The 21,854-nt window shown below is 36.9% G+C and overlaps 1 protein-coding gene across 1 annotated transcript in view; it reads right to left on the bottom strand.

Annotated features, from left to right (window-relative positions):
• Positions 1-21,854, bottom strand: part of PDE11A (phosphodiesterase 11A) — a 140,161-nt gene that overhangs the window by 53,211 nt on the left and 65,096 nt on the right. The window contains exons 6-10 of the mRNA XM_075430867.1: positions 20,251-20,386; positions 17,734-17,809; positions 15,893-15,960; positions 15,438-15,530; positions 11,605-11,655 (exon numbers count right to left, since the gene is read on the bottom strand). Of these exons, the coding sequence (XP_075286982.1) occupies positions 11,605-11,655; positions 15,438-15,530; positions 15,893-15,960; positions 17,734-17,809; positions 20,251-20,386 (424 nt within the window). The remainder of the gene's footprint in view (positions 1-11,604; positions 11,656-15,437; positions 15,531-15,892; positions 15,961-17,733; positions 17,810-20,250; positions 20,387-21,854) is intronic.

The following is a 21,854-nucleotide window of genomic DNA, read 5'->3' on the forward strand; positions in this document are numbered from 1 at the left end:
GCACAGTCAGCAGGGGTAGTTGAGTTACATTTAAGGGCAGCAAACAGGATGCTGTATGCACTGGGGGACCACAAAGGCGCTGGAAAACACCAATATCTGATGTTCTCAGCGTGTGTGTGTGGGTGGGTGTGTGTGGGTGTGTGCGCGCGCACGCGTGTGTGTGTTCGGAGCTAGGAGTAGTGCGTTGCAAAGCACAAGAAGATGGAACGCTTCACAAAAACGGCCTCATAAAATACCCAGTTTCCTGGTTGTGCCTGTGGTACAATCTGCTCGTTATCCATACAGTTGCAGCAAGAAAGAGAAGCGCTAGAGTGTATTTCTCATACATTTAAAGCGTTTACACTTTAAATTTGAAAGACTAAATATGCAGAACTACTGACATAATTTCTCTGTTACAAAGTATGTTTACTCTGCCTGGGATTTTGCCCAGAATAAAACAAGAGACTTTTGAGACTAAAACAATAGAGGAATCTCCCCCAGGCAGACAATGAAACAGTATAATGGATAATCAGTAGAAGGTTGTAATCGCAAATATTTTTTACATAATATATGCTAGATATAATTTTGCTTGAATGACAAAGGCCCATATACCCCAAATACAAATTGATCTAGGAAATAAGTGTGCATCCATGTAAATTTTTCCTTCAAATAATCCCAGAGGCTAAGCTAATGCTGCCCAGGAGCACGGTCGCTCACACGCTCGTGTGTGCAAACAGGTCTTTCAGCACAGCCTCACTCTTACCAGCTGATGGAGGAATGCAAAAAAAAAAAAAATTGCTGGGTACGAGACTGTGGCTGTAACGTGGCTGAACCTGTGAGGATGTTTCACCAGAGTCTCTTGGTGACTCACGCAAGCAGGACGCGCTGCCTGTGCTGCCAACATATTCTGCTACGTGCACGAGCACAAACATCGCGATGGTGTGAAATTGCACTGGTATTCCCTTTTTCAGGGTTTTACAGCGTCACAGAACTGCTGCTGGGCCATCAGCCTTAGAGTGGAGCAAGGATGGCACCCAGTGGCCAAACAGATTAATCTCAGAAAATCGTTTCTCATCTCTTCCCCATTCTTTGCTTTTGAAAATTTTAATTATAAAAAGGTTCTAGCTCTAATATGAACTCGTTGGCAATGTCAAAAACGTTTAAAGGACATTGTCTACTTCCTTTGGGGGACATTTATGTTTTCTTTTGTGAAATATTTTGTAAAACCCCCGCGTATAAAAATGTTCCCATTAGTAACTTAAAATCAATACCAGTAAACATTTATGACAAACAAGTGTTTGCAGCCAGAACACTGTATAGAGGCAGAAATAAACAAAAGCATTTTTTTCCTTTCATGGGGTATACGATAGGGAAAACAAAAGATTCTTTTTTCCTGGTTTTAAAATCAGTACAACTACTAAGGAACTTGTTTAATTTTTAAATTATCATTGATAATATTAATTAGAAAATTTCTATCCAGATAAATTTGGTGAAAAGCAACTTGGTTTTTCAGCCAGAAAATTCCCAATTATAACTGTCAGTCTGCTGGGGCTACAAAAAGAATCCAAGCACAGATAAATAAAGCATTACTTTAAATATGAAATATGCCAATTTTCTGGATTTCTTTGAAGAATTCTTTGTTCCATGAGTTAAACCAAACAGTGCAACGGTCTTACTGAGTCAGTCTGGCAATGCAGTTCTCAGAACAGTGAGCTGTCACATACAGTGCTAGCCTCACGGATATCGATCAACTGCGTTGGCAATAATTTGCTCCTTATAGATGATGAAAGAACCATGATAAACCCACAGTGAAGAACTCCTAAAGTACCATTGTTTGCTGAAGTACCCCAATTTTCAAAATTATTCTGGTTCAATTTAAGTGCACAAAGTCTTTGCTAGATAGACTTTTATTCCTGTTTTTAAACCTGTCCAAATATACATTCCCAAGTCTGTCATTGACTGAAGCATACTACTTTATCATTATATAAGTGTTGATTTTTTTTAATCATTCATCAGATATTCCGCAGGCTTGCATGACATTTTAAATGTGTTCTATGCCTTATCACTTTGTGCATGGTCATCAGCTAAACAGCATGGCAACTACGAACTGTGTTTATTCCTCAATGCTTTCCAGCTGACGAGAGATTCTTGTGGATTATGCTGACCGATCAGATTGAAGGACAGACAACAGGTCTGTTGGATAATAAATCATCTCACCTTCACTTGTGAGCGATACTATGTCCCCAACAACCACTAGTTCTAGTTTGTTTTTCTAAGCATTCTGAATTCCTGGACCAAGTGTGGTATTGGATGTAAAAACAGAAGCAAGAAATACAAAACTTCCTATGTAAATAACAAAATGCAGTATTTGAGAGCAGCAAAGAAGTAGCACACTTTTTTTAGTATGGGTAAATTAATAACCATGTTTTATTACTCCTCTAATTTCTGTTGTTCAAGTACCACTGTATTAGTGTGCATAATTACTAAGAAACTGAAAAACAGCCAATATTAAAGGCAATAAGTCAGAAATATTTTAAACTACTCAGAACATTTCTTTAGTACTGTAAAGAATATTAGAGTACAGCAGAAATTCTTAGAATTATTATCTAAATCAATGGAAATCTATTTCAGCTTTACAGAAGGCAGCTTTTTAAAAAAAGTAGTACAAAGACTGGTTTTGACTATGCACGTAATTTTAATTTTCCGTTATTTTCAGTGATTTAAGTTTATTACTTGTTAAGGCAGTTAACAAGGGGATTTAAGCTCTGGTCTAGCTGTGAAGTGGCTGATCTTAGCAGTACTCATTTATTATTTAATGTTTCTAGTTACTACGTGTCTTCACTCTGCAGTCAGAATATCAATGTTGATTTTTCATTTTTTTTAATTCTAACCCTTAAGCTCCCTTCTTTTTAACCTACAGTATAAATGTATTCAGAGATTATTCTGTATAGCATAAACACTTCATAAATACATTTTGCCTCTATCTATTAAAAAAATTCCACAGGAAGTCCCTTATTGACATCTGCATTACGCCCTTGCCCTGACGTAATCCACAGAGCAGCACCTATTCCTTGCTGAATGAAGCCTATTACTTTTAAAAATTAATTTAATGACCTGTGCTAAATCCATAAATGAACAGAAAAAATTGTCTGGGCATGGATATATGATTAAATTGTGTGCTTTATGTAGCTTCCAGGCCACAGGTTTCTTTCTTTTGCCTTAACTCTCCCAAATCACTTACAGCTTTGCCTCAAGAGAAAGATTTTTTTAAAAACAGGATTTACTTATCTCATACACTACAAAATAAACAGGTTTTGTGTGGGCTTATCATACAGATGCAACACAATCTTTTGCAGTCAGAAAGCAGAAACGTTGAAGTCTTTCACAGACGTGTTTTAATATTTCTGTCCCCTCTTTGCAGATGGGAAAACAAAACATGAAGTGCCTTGCCCTGCTCAGATGATATGAAAACACAAGGGCAAGGAATCTGCCCAGTTAGACTACAAATATTCAGAGGTGGGCAGACGGGGTGGATGTACTCCTCATGACTGCTATAACCTCCCTTTACACCTCTATAGCCAACAAAGAGGGCTGGCCCCTTCAGAGAGCAGCTCAGCGCCTGAGCCTCAACAGGTTAAATTACTCATTGTAAACCTGCCCTTCACAACATCCTGAAAAATTCACGTGTCAGCTGCCCTGGAGGGAAAGGAACATTTTACTCTGCGAGCTCCATGTTTTCACCTGGAAATAACAAATGTTGTCCCTTTACAAATATAAGGGAAATCTTCTCAGTGACCTTTAGCAGCAACCTAATCTCATCTTGATCAACTACAAAGCCAGTCAATTCAAATGCTGAAATTTCAATAAAACTTAATGTTTAAATTTTTGTAAGCAAATTCAGAATTCCCATTAGCTTCTTCTATTAACTCTCCATATAATTAGCGCAGACACTGTAGCACAACACTAGTCTAGTAGGACAGCTCCAAAAGTAAACAGACGCCCTTTGTGCCTCTGACACACTCAAGTTGTCCCACTTTATTTCTGATAAAATGCCTCATGGAAGAAATTAAAGAAAAAAGCCCTCAATTTTTTCCAGAAACTGTCAGAGTGCTCTTTCATGTGCCTTATTCTCAGTAAAACCTACCACACTGGAACAGGTTTCATGATGGTAACAATATCTGTATGAGTAGGGCTGTTGTATTAGGAGAAGCGCACCTGAGAGTCACAGGTCCTGGCACTGAGACAAGAAGCTGAAGAACAGCTTAGCAGGACAATCCAGAAATGCTTCCAGGGGCAGGTCATTGAGAAAGGAAAAGAAACAGCTCATACTAAAACACACAACTCGGCAAACTTGGGAGTTTTCATCAGACCCTGGTATCTACAATTTTTGAGATTTATGACAGAAATGATCAAGTCAAAGCATGCTTCTCTGTACTTTAAACATAGAAGGCCTGGTCTCTTTTCTAGGTGATAGTAAGTGATGCAAAGAATGTAGTTTCCTATTTTTTTCCAAGCAGCGCTGTTGGAAGGCACTGATTAATAACATAGAATAGTTGTATTGTCTCAGACCAAAGGTACTTCTAAGCCCTGTAGCTTAGCTTTGAGAGTGACCAAGAGCAGGGAAGACTATTTGAACTGAGAAAACATACTTCCTTGGTGCACTCCTCTCAGCTTCGGCAAGCTGCACTTCAGAGACTTCCTGAGCCAGAGATGACTGTCCTCATACAACAGCCCTCATTTGCCTTTTCCTTCTGTTAATTCATCATTTTTAACTTGTTAACATCTACGGTGATAAGTCTCATAGTTTAACTACATGTTTACTGAAGAGAGATCTTTAGTCAGATTAAAATCAGTACCCTGATAGTTTCATTTGATGCCTCTAAACCTAAACACTGTGTAAGGAAAGACCATGAACAATCTTTCCCTACTCCTCCATGCCACTCCCTTTCTTCACTGAAATGTTAAAAAATTTAGTTTTATATGTCTTTGAACTACAGACTACAAGCCTGATGTCAGCAAATGACAGCCTCACATTTCAGAAACTAGTATAAAATCACCAGTATTTTATTTTTAATCATTAGTTATTATCTTTAATAATTTTCAGTGTATGCAGTGTGTTCCTGATTTTTTGTTTCCATGACAACTGAAGACATAGGCACAAGTAAAAGTGTATGAAATAATGTAATACAATAAAGACCTCAGTTTCATAAATTATGAAACTCTTAACACTGTGCTTTAGGTCTTGTCTTATGTGGGCAGTGCATGTGGAAAAGCAGAGAAAATAAACGTGTTTTACATCTTGTGAACATGTGCATTTCTCAAAAGGGAACACAGCTCGATATTAACATTTAAGCCCTGTTTACCCTCAGGGTTTCTCCTGATATTTTTCCCACTGTTGTTACTCTCAGTGGAACCTGAGCAGCTGGAATAGCATTGTGGAAAAGCTCAATGCCACCACAGATCCTCCTGTGACAGCTGAAGACAAGTCCAAGAGTCTGTGTGACAATCTGAAAAACACTTAAGCATGTGAATAACTTCATGTACTTACATAGAATTGTAGGTCTCTAAAGAACTGTATGTGTTTCGCCATATGCATGGCTGGGACCGTGGCTTTCAATACTGACTGCAGTGTGTTACGTGTCTTTCATAAACCCATGTTACCAGACAGATTGAAATAGCGGTGTCATCAATGCATAAAAAACTCATCTGCAAGCTATACATATTTAAATGGCAATATTTCATAAGTGGTCCAAAACACAAAGGCCAGCTTGCCTTTCTGAAATTTAATTACCAAGAAATGCTATAATGTAATTACAAACCACGACAAATGATTTAATTACCAGAACATAAAAGTAACTAAAATAGTTCTAAATTGAAAGATGGCATCACAGCAGAGAATAACATAGCCTAGGAATGCTTTCCCAATCCTTACAGAGATTGGAGATAAAACTAATACATAAAATTCAATTTTTCATTGTGCTGCCCACTGTTATGCATTTAAGGGTAAGAATAAATTTGTAACAGCATAAGACATGAACAACAAATTCATTTTATATCATACATGTAACGCATTCCAAGTATCAATTTCACTTAAATCCATCATCTTTCATGATCATTGTCATATACAGTAGCAATCCTAAAAGTTGTTTCCTTTTTTTGGTTCAACTATTTCCATTGTTACTTAGTTAAACGTCTGTGTTTTTAAGAGACATACAAAAGCCTCTCTATGTGGAGGTAAGTCTTAACTAGTCATATCTCAGGCTACAGAATTGAGATATACAGGAATTGTTATTCATGCTACATATTGAATCGAAGATTCTGTAAAGCAGGTGATACATTATTTTCCATTGTGTAGCTCTCCTGTGTGCTATTTGACCTAAAAAAGGGAATCTCTCACAGGGCTATAAATAATGTATCATAGTCATTAAATATTGATCTGGCTTATACCATTCACAGCTGCACAATTAGGTTAGCTTTTTAAAAATAGCTTCTTGTATATTACCCATAATAGGACAGTGTTTACATATTCTTTTTGGAAACTATCTTAAATTCAAAGGTGATGTGTGTTTGTGGGACTGCTTGCTAAGTCACAAGACTTCTTCATTACTGTCTCCAAAGTCAGTACCTCTTGCTATAAATACTCTGTCCTGGACACAATTCTGGATTCTTTACTCACGTATCTTGGCTTTCTATATTTGTCTAAAAGACAACTATTTTTAGGCTTGGAGAGCCTGCATTTCAATGAGAACACACTACAAGACAGTGCTACAGGACAGCATCAATCTTAGATTAATCAGACTTCACTAGTCTTACATTTTTCTATTTCAATAATACAAATGCTTATAGCTAAACACTAGTGCTAGTACATAATGGAAATAATGGAATTGTTGTTTAAGTCTAAAATACAAAAGAGAACTGAGTTTCCACAGTTTTTAAAATCATACCTATTCCTAACTTCTTAAAATAAATAAAATGAATACTGATATTGGTATGATTCACTGGTGCATTACTTTAGCTTATGCTGCCAAAATTCAGTCTGAATTTAGCGTAGTTATGTAGATGCCAGTGAGGAGAAGCGTTGTGATAAATCAGGCTCAAGACTTCAGACAGACATTCTCAGATATGCAAGAAATGTTTGCACTCTAGGTGGATTTTTTTTTTTTTGTTTTGCTTGCAAGCACCCACGAAAAGTAAAGTTAATTTTTTTTCCCTATAGCTAGAGCAATGGTATCAGAAATCTACCTATAACAGTAATGCAGCACATATCAGAAAACATAAAAAATATTTTGCAGTTTATATAAACTTAGTAGTATATTAGATTGAAAACTTTTTTTTTTGAAAGCCATCATAATTTATAACAAAAATCAAAGTTGAAAAATAGCAGCAAATAAATGTAAAATAATCTGGCAACAGAGAGTCTACATACAATACTTACTATAGATTATATGATTTTGTTGCTCTTGTTTCAATCCTATAAATCATTCACAAAAAACACATCCTCATTCTGAGAACCTGGAAGTACAGAACATATCCCAAATACAGGAATAATGGTAGATAACCCACAATTAATTCTGATGAATAATTAATTCTGATTCAATTGTCTGTTATTGAAACTATCAATTAAGCTTCCATGTGTTTTCCCCCATTTAAAAACCTATCCAATTTCAGGAAAAAGGACCCATTTTACACTGCAAGTCAACTCAAGTTTTCACTTAATGTACATTTTAAACTGGCATAAAAAGAGGACTGGATCTTAAATTTTAACTTTTCTCAGAGATCTTGTTCTATCAGAAAAGGCAATACAAAAGACTGACTGCCATGAATAAATAGATAGAAGATGACAGAGGGAAGATTACTATGCAATTTTACAAATGAGAAACAAAGCCGAAGACCACAACATCCTGCTGAAATCAATAGCAAACCTCCCACTACCTTCCCCGGGGCCAAATTATCACCTACAGAGACCAAGGGATTTGCTTAGGTTCTGAATCCAGATCTCTGCAGTTCCAATTGTATCTACCTGGAGGGCTAAGTCCCCTGTCCTACTGCTAAAACAAGCTCCCTGGGTTCAGGGTGTGAGTTTTCCATTCCCACCTTCCCCGGGTGCAGGCAGCAGACTGAGCGGGCGGCTCCATCCATGTCAGCAGAGCTGCACCTGCCTACACTGCGTCCAAGCCTCACAGCCCTCCTGCTCGCCCTGGCCGCCTGAGGAACACATGCCTGCTAGTGTCAGCACTAATGAATCCCAAAAGCTTTAATGCAAATAATGAAAAGGACCAGTGACACCAATTTTTACAGTAATGATTCACATAATTGGATTCTCTTCTGAGCAAAAAAAGCATCCATTCATTAATAGAACAATTTCTAATCATCTAAGCACTTTTAAACTTGGCTTTCAGATTTTTATTAGTGAAAGCTATGTTCTAGTAATACCAGAAGTGGAATCCCTTCAAAAACTTGCAAAAAAACATTCAATGTAAATTTATGTTGTTGCTTTGTTTTTAGACAATTGTAGAAATCAGATATGGAGTAGACCAATTGCATGACATGGTCCATTATGACACACTCATGTTTCATTGTTCCATACTGTGAACTTCCCTCTATTTTCCAGCTCCACAACCAGTGGTGCTCTGCACTTTTCCCCATCCTAGCACCTGGGAAAAGGTATTTCATTTCTTGAGGGTTTCATTAAGGTGGGTTTTTCTGTTGGTTCATTAATTCTGAGACAAGATTAGTAGCAACAGAAATAGATGGTATTTATTTTACAGAACCTGCTTATAGTGGTTACGTTTAATTCTTAAAAAGATAGCAGGTATATTTGTGAATTTTTGTATTTGTGAATTCATCCAAGAACAGCAGGAAGTTATTGACAATATTTCAAGTAAACGAATCAACTTTAACTAGTCTTGATAGGCTTTCTGTAAGGCAATAAAATTAATGCATTGATAAAAGCCAGAGGAAAAATAAACTCCAAGTACACTTGCAATTTTTCACTTTATATCAGAATATTCTTGAGCTCTTAGCCAAATAAGAAATAATAGAAAAGTATTTTATTAAGACCATAATGAAATAAGATGACGAAGATGCAAATAAACAACTTGAACTAGGAGGGAGAATATGTCATTATTTCCAAGCTGCTGGGGTCCAGTTACAGTACGTTTGCGGCAAAATGTTGAAAAGTCGTCAACTCAAATGTATTGTCACTCCAAAGTCATTAATTACTGTTAGGTCCTCTGTCAGTCAAGAGCCAATAGTGAACTACTGGCATTACTCTCATTTAGATGTTTCTATCATGTGTGTTTGTTCCTGTTCTGACTGAACCAGAACATCAGGTAAATTGTAAGATACATCTCCTCCGACACCTGCCAATAAATCACCAAAGGGAGAGGGGACAGTTTTAGCCCCAAATCCCCCCAGAGGGAGGAATTGTTTATTAGCCAGTCAAGTCTAGAAGATGACCCTAATATAACAAAGGGCTTATACAAAATATAACAATATAATGAACAGAGAAAGGAGCAGTGATTTCAGGGTAGGATACCCCAGGAGACCTCAGCAGGGAGACCGGCTGCCAGAGCTCTGCAATGGGGGCAGGGGGACGGGAGCAATTTCATCCCATGGATGGATGGCCCTCTCTGGGGATGAGCCCTCTGTCAAAGGTACAAAAGACACTCTGGTCCTCTCTGGGTTTTGTTGGGGTTTTTTGGTTTACAACCACTGGTGTAAAGCATTAACAAGGACTACCTGGCACTCATTTTGTCAAGAATTGAAAGCGAGACAACTGGATACAGGAAAGGGAAAAAATTTCTGAAAAAGTACCTCATCTTAGTTTAAGAATAGCTTGGTTATATTCCTCATTTTCTCATCTGTGTTCTTTAAAAAAAATGTATCTATCAGGGTTATGAATTAATAAATGCTTTTCATTTCCATTTACCTTATCATTAACCATTAAATAGATAGTTACCTGCCTTCAAGGTAAATCGATAATGACAAGATATTCCTTACTTGGAGACTGGCAAACCTATTAATGAAGACACCTGGGAAAACAAGTAGAATAGCTCCTCATCACACTAGTATCTAAGTCCAAAGAGTAACATAGCAGGGTTTTATTTCAACTACACACACCATGACGGAGAATTGTCTTTCAGTAGCTGACAGCAACCAAGAAGTATGGCCCTCTGGTATGTAGAAAGATATTGGTTGAATCCTGACAGTCACAGAAGTTATATTACAGGTGCTTATTCTAAGGTAAACTAAAACAAAACAAAACAAAAAGAAATATTTATGGTCGTTTATCCCTTTCCTTCCCTTCTTTCACACAGTGTGCAGTGCTCTTTTTGCCAAACATAAGATACAACTTACTAGGCACACAAAAATATTTTCTGCTGACTGCAGTGTTGGAATGATCTTAAACATGTTTGATTCCAGCAATAATCCAGTAATCTAACCTTCATCTTACAAAAGGGTGGGTAACTGCACCAATAACTACAATGGGGGGAGCATATTACACCCCTTATCACCATGTATCGATACAGAATGCTAAGGCACAGCCATCATTTGGGCAATGATCTACAAACGTATTAACTAACTAGTGATAGCTGCCCTTCCTCAACCCAGGTAACTCATCAGTAACAGCTCTGCTAACCACGCATGGCTTTCCCCTTCCACCACAACCATCCCCAAGGTGCAGAGAACAGGTTGCAGCCAGCCAGCCAAGCATCAAAACAACGACCAAGCAGCTGTTTTTCAGCCAGACAGTTGCCAGGATGCCACAGCACGGAACGCCAGCAGTGCGGGGTCACAACAGTCCAGATCTCCTTGCCACAGTCTCCAATGCACTTTATGTGCAGGAGACCAATGCTGATACCCACCATAAAAGCCTCCCAAACAGCTTTGAGGAGCCTTCAACAACACTGATTCCTCACAGCCAAGGAAAGTGCCACCAGGTTTCCCTAGTATTTCCTCAAGCAGAAAAGGACACACAAAGCCTATCACAAAAGCAGCTCTGGAATGCTGGCAGTGATGAAAGAGCAAGGTCACCATTCCCCCTATTCTCTACCCGTTGGCAAGGCAGGATTCAGTGAGAACACATAATTATTGGTCCCTAGCAATGCTATGTTCGGCACACATTGCTTTACAGTTCTGCCCAGGGTGCTTACAGAAGTTAGAAGATGACTTCTCACCTTCATGTCCAGCTTTCTGAGCCTATGCACAATCTTGACAGTGAATCCTCTGCTTTTTTAGTAAACACAGGGCAGCTTCCACACTATAAGCAAGTAAAGTCGCAAGTTCCTCTTATTTTCTCTAGTCTTTTCCTCACTCCCCACTGTGGTATGATCTCCTTATGGTGGTTCTTGCTGAGGAGGCCACCAAACCCAGGCTGACGTGCAGTTCCAGCAGCCCGTGCTGGGACAATGGTATTTTTGCTGCTGTGCACCCATCAGTGCAGCTCTTTGTCCTTTGAAAGTTTTTTTCCACCTTCCCTGCCTAACAGCCTAACATACATCCTTCGTCAATCATTGTTAATTATGATTTTCTGCTTTTGATGTAAAACTTTTCTCAGATAATCTAGATCCATTTTAATTTACTGTTATATTTTCAGAAGTAACTAAAAACTTAAATCCTTACCTTAAATTTATCAACTTCTGCCTTCGAACACGTTGCATGATAAGATAACACCTGCCCCAGAACAAAAGATAAAAAACCATTTTTGTAGGCTTGACACGTAGAAATAATAGGGTTCTGTACTGCAGTCTAATCAATGATGTTTAAAACAAATTTAATTAATATTTATGCATGGTAATTCAGTTCTGAATGTCAGCATATAATAACTAATTGCAAGTTATCAGGTATACATTTGGCATTTATGTTGCAGGGAATTTTATAGGGAATCATGGACAGTAAGTAATTTAATATTATAAGCATTCCTACATTGTTCTCCTGGAGTTCTACAATTAAAAGAGAAAGAATTTAATGTAAAAATAATAGTAGATTTATAGACTTTAAGTAATGCCTTTGCTATACTGTAAAGCCTTAATGCCTTTGCTAGCAGCACATCACTGCATGCAAATTAGCACCTCTATGCTATGCCTGACATTTTCTTCAATACTATTCTGGAGATGAAAGCATTAAATGTAATGCACAAAGTACTGCGCACCTCCTCTTACTACCTGTAAGTATGCATACATTTACATGGAATACCTTGTATCCGTATGTGACGATGCTAACATTGAACAAGCACTCCAGAAGGTGTGAAAGCCACCCTGTGTACTGGACCTACCAAGGCCTGACTCTGCGTGGGACGCGGTGCTGGTCTGTGAGGGTGCTCACAGAGCCAGAGCATTCCTAGCAAGGACAGGTCCCCCTCACCACATGGCAACACCGAATCTGCTTACTTGCTAAAGCTTCGATATACATTTCTCATTTTGAAATTGTTTTCATCTATGAATGTCTCTGTTACTCATAAAAATACCTAAACTCTATCTCAAATGTCCTGTGATACCTTGTGGCAAGAAGTCCCAAGATGTATTTACTTATATCAATTTTACAAGTGTCATTTTTTACAGTAACAGAAAATCATTCCTGCACTATAAAAGAATAAATAACAAACACCAATTTACTTGCTCTGTTCCACGGTTTTCTTTCTGTAACTATACATCATCTCCTTCCTCAAATAGTATCTGTTTTTCTGTACAACCATATCGTAGCTTCTCTCAGAAATGTGTAAGATGAGTAAAATTATGTCTCCTGCTATGACAGATTACACTTAATACCAAAATTCTCATCAAGCTTCTCCTTTATCTGCATTCATTATATCCCTCTAGATTTTTGCACTCTTCCTTAATATTGATTATTCTAATCTTTTAATAATTTGCAAATTTTGCCTCCTTACTATATAAAATAGTAGTTAGCCTGGTTTTGATTCATATGGCATCCTACTGACAACCTTTCACCATCATTTATTTACTTTTTGGTCTTCTATTTATTAGTCAATCTTATGAGAACTCTATATGAAAAACAGTATCTGTATATCTGGATAAGAATCTTATTACGATATATGTCAAACTGATTTATTCTGCACCTGATATCAATGTAATTTTCAAATGCCACTCATTCCTATCGTAACTAAATACATAAATACTGATAAAGTATTGTATTGCTGATAAATGTATTCATAGTCCTTCAGCATATACCGTTCTTTTGTTCACTACTTTTCTGCTGTATCTTCAATCACTTTACACAAATATTATCATGAGTTGTAGCTCATTTACAGAAAGAATTACTTTTCACTGAAGCATAGTGGCCATTAATCAAACCTATAATCTACATTCAAGCTATACGGCTATTAGTCTTTCTTAGATCAAAAAAGCTGTTATTTTAAACCAAGAAATTTTAACTTCCCTGATTTCAGTAGCAAATAACAAGCTTCTGTGTTAACTTTCATCCCTATGTATCTGAGTGTGATATCTGGCATTATTTGTTTTTCTTGCCAGGAGGAATATTCATTCTAAGGTGCATTATTGTACAAATATTGGGGCATATGAGGGCTTATAGTAATTCATTACTATAATTACATGTAAAGAATAAGGAAACTTGTAGGTAGCCTGTAAAGTAAAGTTTTTAACTTTTCCTCCTAAGTGAATACATGCACAGGAATAATAAAAAAGCCACTTCTGCTTGGAACGTTTTCTAGCACAAGCAGTCCTATTGACTTCAAAAAGCCTTAACATGCCTATGTGCTTTACAGGATAGATTCCCCAATACATAGATTAAATGTATTAAATGTACTTAAAGGGAGCCTATAGGAAAGATGGGGACAATCTTTTTAGTAGAGACAGCAGTGACAGGACGAGGGGTAATGGTTTTAAACTAAAACAGGGTAGGTTTAGGCTGGATACAAGGAAGAAATTCTTTACAATGAGGGTTGTGAAACACTGGAACGGGTTGCCCAGAGAGGTAGTGGAGGCCCCATCCCTGGAAACATTCAAGACCAGGTTGGACAGGGCTCTGAGCAACCTGATCTAGTTAGCGGTGTCCCTGCTCGCTGCGGGGGGGCTGGACTAGATGACCTCTAGGGGTCGCTTCCAACCCAGAACTTTCTATGATTCTATGATTCTATGAAATATGCCCAATCATAATGCAAAGAAAAACATTAAATTATGCCATCTTCACAGCAATCCAGTTTGATTTGATTTTTGTTTTAATAGAGAGAAATTAACATCTCAATCAAGCCAACACTATTTTTGTAGTTCTTATTGTAATCATGGGTACTGTATAAACTCAGAGGAGTTACACAGTTAAAAGGTGTGTACATCACAGATAGCTGGAACATTTTCTTCACTTATCCTATGTGAAATTTAAAACAACACTGGAATCTTAAGAGACATTACCCTTTCATTGGATGAATGTTTTAAGATTAATCAGTTGTGCATATTGCTTTTTAGAAGACCTTAAATTTCATTCAAACCATTCTTAATTATTGTTTTAGTAGGAATAATGTAAATTTGTAAAGCTATCCTCAAAACTCCAAGCTTTGATCTCACCAAGGTTATTTTTAATATGGTTAAGTTTAAAATCTCCAGAATATAATAGAGAATAGTGCTTTATTGTTGAATCAGCTTATAGAAGTTTAAATAATCACAGTTTTTTTAAAACTGTGATTATTTAAAAACTCTGCATTTTAGAGTTTGTTTTACAGGAGTTGGTTGATTTCTTTTGGGGGAGGGGGGAGGAGGGGAGGGAGGAGAAACAGGAAAAGAAATTCCTAAAAAGGCAATGGAAATAAGCAAAAAAAGAGAAATCTTTCCATCTGTTTAGCTACTCTGTATGTATTTTATAGAAAGACATTATGTCTTGGAGTGCCAAGACCTTGCATTATATATTGGCCTTGACCAAGAGCTCTTACTACAATGCCAGACATCCTGCTTTGACTTTATTCTAGCAAGACAGATCTGGCAAAGATTCAGCAGGCGTTGCTTTTGATAATAAAAAAACCTATAGATGAGTATCACTTTTTTTTCAAATTTTGTCCCATTCACAGCACATTTTACTTATATTTTGCAACATGAGAAAAACAACAAGCTATCTAAGATATCTAAGATATCTAAGGAATTTTCAGTTACTCAAGGACAAGAAAATACATATAACGCCTAGATTAATTACTACACTTACACCTGTAAGAAATTAGATTCTCCATCATCACTGTCCCACCCTCCAAAGTAAAAAACATAGGCATCAAATGAGATATCCAGGTTCAAAATTACTTAAGCAGTGCATGAGCTCCACAGCTAACCACACCTTGAGAAAGCTTCCCTTCAGCATTACCTTAATAAGACAACACTCTAAGGTGTAAAGAGCTGGACACAGAAAATTACGTTAACTACAACAAATTCAGAAGCAATAAGTTCCTTTACTTGTGACGCTTATGAGCAAGGAAAGATTTCATTAAGATGTACACATACGTCAAGAGCCACAGACTGTTTTGCCCAGGACTTCTTCACTTGGTCATACATAATTGTGTTGTTGATGCCTAGGCCACAAAAAATAACAAAAGCCTAAAATTAAAAAGAGAAAAAGAAAAGAAATTCAGTTATAATACAAACACTAAGATGAATGCTGATATAATAAAGAAAAGGAATTGCACAGAAATATTTGGAATAATCATGCTTAGACAGGTTATCTTGAGAGTACAGATAAGTCACCGGCCTCAACAAGATGAGAAAGATCAGATGCAAGAAACTTCTTTTCATTGTGATGCAACCTTATTAAGTGAGGTGTTCTGAGAATTAATGCCAAACCACAAATACAGACAACATACTCCTCCCCCCTCCCTAGAGCAGACTGAAGCAGCATCACCCAAAAATACCAAGTCCTGCTGAAAAAGTATGTTATTGCTATAAAATTGAATGCCTCTTACTTCAAAGAGTCGCTGGTCGGCATCGTCAAAGGGTTTCCCATCAAGCCTGTTCAACACTTGAGCTACACCTTTAGAAAGAGTTAATATGAATTATAATCTTCATTCACTAATTCACAATGCAGAACATTTTATTCACTGGTAACATTTAAAATATAGCTTTCAAACGGAAAAGAAAAACTGCAATTATTTATTCTGAAAATCATTAAACAGACATAAACATGCAAAAGTCTGATTGTTTTGATACCAGGACTCAGTTTATTAGTTTCACCTGTTTTTCTTTACTCTCCAAATATAATATTGCAAATCTAAAAGTTACTTGCAATGCTTTTCACTAAAGGTTAAAGATCTGCCCAGCTTTAACTAAAGGTTAAAGATTTGCCCAGTGACAGGACAAGGGGCAATGGGCACAAACTGAAGCATAGCAAGTTCCGTCTGAACATGAGGAAGAACTTCTTCCCTCTGAGGGTGACGGAGCACTGGCACAGGCTGCCCAGAGAGGCTGTGGAGTCTCCTTCTCTGGAGATATTCAAGACCCGCCTGGACAAGGTCCTGTGCAGCCTGCTGTAGGCGACCCTGCTTCGGGAGGGGGGTTGGACTAGATGATCCACAGAGGTCCCTTCCAACCCCTACCATTCTGTGATTCTGTGATCTCTTTGGGAAAGAACTCGAGCACTTTGCTAACAGCAATCATATAAGTTGCCGTAGCAATTTGGACTTACTAACACAATTTGCAGAATCAGTGCCTTCATTCCTAAAATCTTAGTTGGTTTAGCATCAGCTGGGTATATAAATCATTTTTTCTCATGACTGGTCCATAAATCTATTGAACCAATGAAAAAAAAATCAATGTCCTTAAACCACTTGAAAAAGTGTTCAAAGCTCTTGGCTTCAGCTGAAGCAGTACTGAGTTCTACTGCAACAAACCACTTCTATTTCATTTAGCCACAGTATGCCCTTGGAAAAATAATGTAACAGCCATCACCAGTCAAGGGTTCAGTTTCTTGCTACTTCTTTCAGGTAATATGAACTTCACAAGAAACAATGAGCCATATTTTCAAGACTCAAATCCCACATCATCTCTGCTGAATAAGCTCAAAGATCCTGATCCTTCATGGCACTGAGTGCCTTCAGCAATGCACTGCTGATCTCAGCTCCCACTGACAGCCACAGCACACAGGGACGCAAGTCTGCTGTGCCGGTTTAAAAATTGCTATCACTTGAACTCTTCTGTGGAAAGTAAACAGAGGAATCTGGCACTGTTATTTACAAATGGCACTCTCTTTTGTACCAAAAGCAGGTAATAATGAAGGGACAATAGCAGGTGTATCCTAGCTGGGAAGCACGCTATCAAACAAGCAATAAAACCCTGTCATGTTCTGATCCAGCACACACCACTGCCACAGGCAACTCTGACAGCCGCCACAGCCTCTCCGGTGAGTGTGCCCTGACTGTGTAGTTTATCATTACAGAGGGAAATGACCACTTTGCTTGACTGCAGAAACAGTTGCCCAAGTTGTGTGCAAAAAAGGGAGACCCAAGAACAGTATCAAAGCTTATCAAATGTTTTTCACTAATATTATTAGAATTTCTATTTTTATCTCTTTAGTCTTCAAGTTTCAATACAGTATACAACTTAACAATGACACAATGGGAAAGCTGAAAAAGTCCATACAGCATCCAAGTCAAAACATCCCTTCTTGGATACTTAACATGCATGCTAGGTGCTATAACTTCTTAATAATATTTAGCTGGGAAAAAGAAGAAAAAGGAACACAGAATTAAAAAGACAGAATTAAATTTACATTAGCACAAAAACTATGCAGCTATGAGGAAGGTCTTACCAATTATTTGGTGGTTGCTATTCCATATAGGAACACACAGAACAGACCTTATGTGAAAGCCAGAAATCTGGTCAGCCTAAAATGTAGAAATGAGACCTTCCATTAGCAGTAGGTACCATTTGCAGCCTTTTACATTCTAGTAATAGAAGTGTCAAGGAGTAAGTTTACATTTACAAATATCATTCCGTATGGATCAGCACTCACTCAGAAAACATTTCTGCTGAAACCTCATTCACAGTAAGATTAACTAAAAATCATCATGATTATTCTAAAAGATGCCATAGAAAATAGAAACACCACCATCTTTGCAATGCCACAGAAAGTTTATACTGTTTGACTTTGATTTGGAATAGAAGACAAACTGCAATTGAGGCAATGTCCAGACAATTTCTGGATTACTTATACCAGTGGATTAGTAGAGACAACCTGCATTGCATAAGTGTGCTTTAGAAATACTCTTCCCAATTGTCAATATGAAATTTGATTTAGCAAAGCAGCTATAAAAGGAAGCTTACAGCAAATCAGCATTTTCAGAAGAAAGACAAAAGTAGGGAATTGTGCAGAAGTGCAAGCTAGGAAGAAATGGAAGGATGGGGTCCAAACCAAGATTTGAGATTTTCTATGTAGGTTTAGTTGGTCCTATAGTTCTGAAGAGAATTTTGTGCCTCATTTATTGTTTTCTACCTAACATAGTATAAAACTCTGCAATTTACTATAAATGTCACCGATTCTCTTTTTTTATGGTTAATAAGTTTTATTCTTTGGGGTCATTGCTGCAAAAACTGAAGAAAGTATTTTTTCAAAAGAGATTAGAATAAGAGAGTGGGATGAGCCCACTCACGGGAGATCAGGAGATCTTCTCTTACTAAGTGCTACAGGCAATCTGTAATAGAAGAAAAGTAAAAGACCAGCAATAATTCATACACTGGAAGCAGGAAGGGATCACTGATCTCCTAGATATCAAACGATATAACTCAGGTTTTTCTAAAGTACTGCTTATTTGTACATACTCAGAACTCATCACTGAAATCAGTGTGAAGTGCCACCTAAAATCCATGGGAGTAGGGGAACAATTGGCTCAGATGCGTATCTTAAAATGAACTCCACGAAAATACTTTGGCATCAAATTCTCATTGAATGAGTTGAAAATTGAGCATCAACATTTGAAAATGACAATTAGTGTTCTGGGAGAAAAAAGAGTGTTTTTAATAGAAGCAGAGAACAGAACATCTGTTCATAACTACAAATGTATGTTTGATTCTAAGTAACAAGGGATAATACTACACTTGACTGTAGGAATAATTCATTGTAACAACCGAATTTAAGAACTCAATTTTCACAGAACCCACCAACAGAAAATAATTACTGCCCTTTGTGTTGTGTTTTCTTTTTTTCTATATAAATTAGGCAGGGCCTCTAACTCGGAAAGGACTAAGTGAAATAAGTAATATAGCTGAATTATTCAGGACTTAATATATTAAAAGTACAACAGCAAACATATCAAGGATTGGCATGCTTTATTTTAGCATAACTCTTTAGCAAGAAACAGTACACAAATTGTACTTTTTGAAATTCTGAACAAATTAGCATCAACACAGTTTTCTTCTGCACTTTTACAGCAGGCCCCTTTTATTTTTCTTGTTTTTACAAATTCTCCTGGTTTGAGAGATAAGCCTTGTAAAGACATGTGGAATAAAAGTGGAACTAAGCAAACTCTCAATATAAAACACTTCCAAGCACACTTATTGTCGTAATATAGTTTAGCAAGCTTGCTGACCAAGGCTGTCCATTGATTAATGTCCTGCCCAACTGCTGGCCAAGTCCCCCACAGTCATACTATTTCACTGGATAGAATACAGTGAAGATTTTGTCCTTCCATATGCCTCTAACATTTATTTAGGTGTTAAGTACACATATACATTTTTATCTGTACCTACCTACACCTTCCTAACTGAGGCTGGAATGAATACCTTAGGATAGACAAATAACTTTTATTACGAGTGATATGCATCTTGGAGAAATAACTAATCCAGTGTGTATATTTTATTCATGCAAATTAAAAGGTTAGTTGGCTAAATTACATCACAAATAACATTCATCTTTCTAGATATCAGTTCTGTTTACCCTCTGTGTGTATACAGGCCCAGTCAACGCAACAGCTAACAATGACAGTGCTGCTAACATTGAACACCAACAGTGGAATTCTCAGCAATAAAAATCAGTTTTCATAAATATCAGAGCACTTGACAGAGGAAAGTATCACTTACAAATAGAAAAAAAATTAATCATGGACAGACTAAGTAATTGCCTAAAAACTTACACTAATTCAGTGACCTGTGTCTACTGTATAAAGCCATGTCAAGAACATCAGACCACAAGGACATACTGGATAGAAAAAATAATTCAGAATAAATATTCATATATTTTACAGTCACCTGGATATAACAATAAAATTGTATTATATTAGTTGCAATGCCAAAAATATGATGTATATTTACTTTTCTAAAAATCTCTTACTTCAGCATCAAAGCGAGGATCCTGATAGGCATCACTGATGTTCACTGGGAGACCCGTGGAAGCTACGAGTTCAGCAATGCTATTATTTATTAGCCAGTCAGAATAAGATGATGATTTCTCCACACTGTCTTTGAAACTATCAAAAGGCATAGCAAGGGAAGAGAAGAATACAATCAATGTTGCTTTAAGTCAAGCATGTCTTACAAGCGTATTCATAGGAACATCGGACCCATTCACAGTTATTAAGCATTATCTATGGAACAGTAATTTGGTATTTATTGAATAGTACATTAAAAATTCTCTTCTTTACACAACTCTTTCTATTGAAAATAGCATTGGTCTCCCAATCAAAGTAAATACGGCATTTAATAATGAAATGCAATTACGTATGAATCAAGAGTGGGATTATGTTCCAAGTTTCTGTGGGATACAGGCCTGCCCATCAAAAGCAACAAGTTCTAAATAATATTTTCTGTAGAACTACCTGAAAGTATATAATTTTAAGATTTTAGTTTTTCAAATTAGTTTAATAATTTGGGGTATTTTTAAATTCATACTTCCAATAATTTTCCTGCCAAGGGAAATGTAATTTTTTTTATTTTAGTCTGAAATGCCAGACCTTAATGGCTGAAGAAGGAATCATGACATAAGTCTTAAAATCAATAATGTAAGTGTGTTGCTGCAGGTGGATCCAAGTTGACATACAATATGTGAATGTTTCCTTTTTTTTTCCTGGCTGAGCTTCTCCCACAACTACTGAGGGGCTAGAGACCTGTCGGTAAATGAGCATAAGACACTAGAATTATGGGCTCAACCCACCACACTCCCCCACAGCTTCTCCAGAAAACTCCACATCTACAAAGACCTTAAAGTCCTCACCTTATACCTCACCTAATCAGCAGGAAAGTTCTGACTTACCGAAGACAGGTCTTTGACATTGGAAAGGTGTAGCTATTCATGTGTGAATAAGTGAATGCATGTTGTCTTAGTTTTGAGAAGAAAACTGATCAACTTTCAATACCTGAGAAACATTACTTAGAAAAGTGACTCTAAGCAGCCATGAAGAAGATTACAATAGCTTGATGCTTCAAAGTAATGCACTTGAATGAAAGAAGGATGCACAGTAAAATTCTTGGAAGACTCAATCAAAGTGAAAGGATTGATTTTTGTTGGCTGCATTGATTTTCTGGAGACTAATTCAACTAAGTCACTCATTTGAAAGAAAATTCAATATTTTTAAAAGACTATAAATAAAGATAATAATAATGATTTACACAAATAAATCTAAGTATCATCTTTCATTTGGGATAAGAATTTTGAGTAATAAATATAATAATGTAATAAACGTTATGTCTATACTTTGACAGGAACCTTTACAGAAATGTAATGTTATTTGAGCTAAGTAAAAAATTCATGTTTATAATTTAAAGTCTATTTCAGGATATGAATACTTGAGAAGCAAAAAAATCTTTAAGGATAAGTATCTAATTTCAAATACATAGCTCCCAGTTCACACTTTAAAAATCTGGATGATATTATCATTATAATATAAGACATAAATCAGGACTGCATTATAGGTGTCAAGCATTTTAAGCAGCAAATGA

This window comes from Opisthocomus hoazin, chromosome 9, assembly GCF_030867145.1.
Source record: "Opisthocomus hoazin isolate bOpiHoa1 chromosome 9, bOpiHoa1.hap1, whole genome shotgun sequence".
Taxonomy (NCBI): domain Eukaryota; kingdom Metazoa; phylum Chordata; class Aves; order Opisthocomiformes; family Opisthocomidae; genus Opisthocomus; species Opisthocomus hoazin.